Below are 4,342 nucleotides of genomic sequence, written 5' to 3'. Positions count from 1 at the left end.
ACAGTGTTCAATCTGAGTGATGTACATTGTATTTGTTACTTGTTATTCGTTGTGTCGATAATTTTATGCTGATTTTGTGTTAAAAACGTCGTAGCTTTATTTTTGTTTCCAGGTTTCTACCTTTACTATTTACATATAAACAAAAATTCTGACTGATACATTTATATCTTACCTCTCTTTCTTACTATTTTTTTTGGAAATTAAATAAAATAACCCCTTTATTTATAGATGTTTTTTTATCTAAGGATGGAGCATTGTGATAGAAAGTCTGTTTCTCAGTGCTGATGGCATGGCAGCCTTCGCAGTGCATAGACATAGGGCCGTTGTGATTGGCTAATATTGAGATACAACTTGGATCTAGTTGGCTGTCAGATAAACAAAGCTGAGAAACAGATTTGTTATCACAGCAATGCTCCGTCCTTAGATAAATAACGTCTATCAATAAGGGGCTTAGTCTATAACGGTACCTGTCCACTACTTATACAATTTCTATAGTATTTGTATGTGGTAATTCTATATTATTTTATAAGGAAATACTGTTGTAACGAAATACTAGATGCCATTTTAGAATGACATAATTTCATGATAAAAATGGGGATTGTTTGGACTAATTTAAATATTAGTACCTTCACACAAACCACTAGAAGCACATGTAATAAATAACTTAATGAATCTTAAACTAATGTATACTTTGCGAATTTGGCCTTTGTTTGAACATGAGGATTTCTCATAAATATACAATAAAAAAAAAAACAAATTTCTTAAACACCAGACTTCGGAACTTAAGAAGGATTGCTTCAGATGATTTCCAGCTCACAAAGTAAGTCCAAGGGAAATCACAAAATAAATAAATAATACTTTATAGTCGAGAGATTGTCTTCTCTTCCATCATTACAACTCCGTTGTGAGTGAATCTGAATTCAGGCAGTAATTTGCTGATCGTATTATGGCACATTTCTAAGATGTCGGGCACAGCCTTGTATGTCAACACTTGATTTCTGAAAAAAAAAACAAATTAGTTTTAAGGAACCTTTGAATATCGAATATATTTTTAAAATTCGGAAGTTTGATTAGGCTTTAAAAAACCAACAACTAACGTGAAAATGAATGGCTAGAATTGTAAAGAAAAAACACGAAGGGGAGAATATCACACACTCAGACGCACGCACACACGCCGTATGCCCGCGAAGGGGTAGGCAGAGGCTTAAATGGTGCACCCACTTTCCGCGTGTCCATCCCATGATGTGTTAGTCAGACCCAATCGTCTTATCAGGTATAAATTCCCCACTCCGGGCTGAAACTGACTAGAAAAATCCAATGCCAGTTTCCGGCCAAGGAATTGAACCCGAGACCTCAGCACTGCATTGTAACACAACTAAGTCACGAATGTCATGTGTATCAACTAGTATACAAGGATCTATAGACGGCAAAAGATTTAAAATATTAGAATCGCGTATAATTAATTCACTTTACAATAAAAAAATATAATTAAGATACATTCATACTTTTCCTTAAAAACTCAATAACGCTTTTACCAACGTAATCAATATTTTTGACTATTTATAATAAATTATACACTGTCTCGATGGCTTAGTTGTATAGCGTGGTAGGATCACCGCTCTATAGACCCACGTTAGAATCTCCGGGTGGGCAAAGTGATATTGGGTTTCTATCCACAGTATCAGTTTGAAGTCTGAAATTTCTACGATATGGCGTAGACGCCTATCATGGGACGGAACACACATTGTCGAAAAATGGGTGCTTAGTTACACATCACGTACTTTTCTTTCTCCAGAGCTCCATACGCCGTGAGTCCTTGTAGACAGTTCGCCGTCGCCTCCAGACTCAAGCTGTAAGGATGGCTGAAGACTGACAGCAATCTCTGCTGGATCAGTTTCAACGCCTGCTTGTGCTCGCAAACATTTTTCTGAAACAACAGAGATGAGAAATTTTATGTCCGTAATGTGCTATACTCCCGATATAAGTTATATTTTTTTATTGCTTTGAATGACTTGACCAGCATGCCGTTCGCCTGATGGTACGCGATACCTATATCAACACCTTGAATTACAAAGTATTTTTGGTATTCCACTGCGCTCGCCTTCGAGACATGAGGAAAGATATAAGGACCCAGCGGAACAACAGCTGAAGCTTCTTATTGTATAACAACCCTTACCGCGAGCATAGTTTGAATGCACGCCTTGAGTGTGGCGAGCGCGGGGCACGCCACCCAGCGGAACAACAGCTGAAGCTTCTTATTGTATAACAACCCTTACCGCGAGCATAGTTTGAATGCACGCCTTGAGTGTGGCGAGCGCGGGGCACGCCACCCAGCGGAACAACAGCTGAAGCTTCTTATTGTATAACAACCCTTACCGCGAGCATAGTTTGAATGCACGCCTTGAGTGTGGCGAGCGCGGGGCACGCCACCCAGCGGAACAACAGCTGAAGCTTCTTATTGTATAACAACCCTTACCGCGAGCATAGTTTGAATGCACGCCTTGAGTGTGGCGAGCGCGGGGCACGCCACCCAGCGGAACAACAGCTGAAGCTTCTTATTGTATAACAACCCTTACCGCGAGCATAGTTTGAATGCACGCCTTGAGTGTGGCGAGCGCGGGGCACGCCACCCAGCGGAACAACAGCTGAAGCTTCTTATTGTATAACAACCCTTACCGCGAGCATAGTTTGAATGCACGCCTTGAGTGTGGCGAGCGCGGGGCACGCCACCCAGCGGAACAACAGCTGAAGCTTCTTATTGTATAACAACCCTTACCGCGAGCATAGTTTGAATGCACGCCTTGAGTGTGGCGAGCGCGGGGCACGCCACCCAGCGGAACAACAGCTGAAGCTTCTTATTGTATAACAACCCTTACCGCGAGCATAGTTTGAATGCACGCCTTGAGTGTGGCGAGCGCGGGGCACGCCACCCAGCGGAACAACAGCTGAAGCTTCTTATTGTATAACAACCCTTACCGCGAGCATAGTTTGAATGCACGCCTTGAGTGTGGCGAGCGCGGGGCACGCCACCCAGCGGAACAACAGCTGAAGCTTCTTATTGTATAACAACCCTTACCGCGAGCATAGTTTGAATGCACGCCTTGAGTGTGGCGAGCGCGGGGCACGCCACCCAGCGGAACAACAGCTGAAGCTTCTTATTGTATAACAACCCTTACCGCGAGCATAGTTTGAATGCACGCCTTGAGTGTGGCGAGCGCGGGGCACGCCACCCAGCGGAACAACAGCTGAAGCTTCTTATTGTATAACAACCCTTACCGCGAGCATAGTTTGAATGCACGCCTTGAGTGTGGCGAGCGCGGGGCACGCCACCCAGCGGAACAACAGCTGAAGCTTCTTATTGCCGCCCTCCGTCGTGTAGCCAGCGTCGGTGCGTACTATCACTTTTTGACGCAGGCAATAATCCAGCTCCTCGTGGTATGTCTGCAAATGAACATGTAGTGGGTTAGGAACCAGAGCGAAAAAACATTTCACTGGAAAGAAAATAAATAAATTGAACATATTTCATTCTGGCTGGTAGCGACCACCGTACACAAGATTTTAAAACCTATCGTAGTGACCCACCGCCCACGTAAGTGTCGCGTTCCTGGATCAGCCTGTGTGTATGGATTATCGAAATCAGCCGAGCTAGTTAATTAAAATTAAATACTTACGTCTCTAAGAGTTTTGTGTGTGTAAAAGAATTCGTAACGCAAGAGCTTTCGTGTCATCAGAAATTCTGAAGCCAGTTGGCCTGAAATAACGAACAGCATATTATAAAAATATTATCTCTATGTAAATGGTATCAGTAAATTTCTGACTGATATAATTATTAACTTTCGATAAATAATCAAATATTGCTAAAAAACAATAAATACTATTTAACACTATGTTTCGCTCGCAGCTCTGTACTGTAAATAACCTTTCACATAAAATGATAATCCAAGACATGGCCTATCTGTGTGCCAAAATCTCATCCAAATCCGTTCACCAGTATCAGTATTGTCCGAAATCCTCTTCACAAACATCTATCGACGTTCCCATTTATAAATAACATTACAATATACAAGGTATTTAACGTACATTCATTTATTGGTCCCCTGCAAGCTATGAGGTACAAGATGGCTGACATCATCAGGCAGGGTATTCCGGGGTTCACATACAACTGCAGTTGGATCACTGGCAACGCGTACGACAACGTCTCCGCGTCAAATATGTAACCTGCAACACATTTTTAGTTGAATATGAGACAAGGTGGTTATCACTGGCTCTCGTATGCGAGGGGCTGTCTAGGTACCACCTCAATGTTATTAACACTTTAAGCAATGCACTGTTGTCTTCCGGC

The 4,342-nt window shown here is 42.4% G+C and overlaps 1 protein-coding gene across 1 annotated transcript; it reads right to left on the bottom strand.

The window, feature by feature from the left end:
• Positions 1–590: 590 nt before the first annotated feature.
• LOC119193106 lies at positions 591–4,282 on the bottom strand. The gene is made up of 5 exons (XM_037446770.1): positions 4,081–4,282; positions 3,672–3,751; positions 3,277–3,441; positions 1,782–1,927; positions 591–998 (listed from the first exon to the last, which is right to left on the bottom strand). The coding sequence occupies exons 1-5, from the start codon at positions 4,130–4,132 to the stop codon at positions 860–862; spliced, it is 582 nt and encodes a 193-aa protein (XP_037302667.1). The 5' UTR covers positions 4,133–4,282; the 3' UTR covers positions 591–859.
• Positions 4,283–4,342: the final 60 nt, after the last annotated feature.

The sequence above is a fragment of the Manduca sexta genome, unplaced genomic scaffold (genome assembly GCF_014839805.1).
Source record: "Manduca sexta isolate Smith_Timp_Sample1 unplaced genomic scaffold, JHU_Msex_v1.0 HiC_scaffold_3599, whole genome shotgun sequence".
In the NCBI taxonomy this organism is placed as follows: Eukaryota; Metazoa; Arthropoda; class Insecta; order Lepidoptera; family Sphingidae; genus Manduca; species Manduca sexta.
Note: the sequence above shows the minus strand (reverse complement) of the source record. Positions and strands in the feature narration are given on the sequence as shown.

Bases quoted from the DNA above. Each gene is read 5' to 3' on its own strand.
- LOC119193106 (XM_037446770.1), bottom strand. From the start codon at position 4,132: ATGATGTCAGCCATCTTGTACCTCATAGCTTGCAGGGGACCAATAAAT. The intron at 3,752-4,080 runs GTACGTTAAATA...TCGTTATTTCAG, and splicing joins CAGGGGACCAATAAATGAAT to GCCAACTGGCTTCAGAATTT. The intron at 1,928-3,276 runs GTAAGGGTTGTT...CTGTTGTTTCAG, and splicing joins GCATTCAAACTATGCTCGCG to AAAAATGTTTGCGAGCACAA.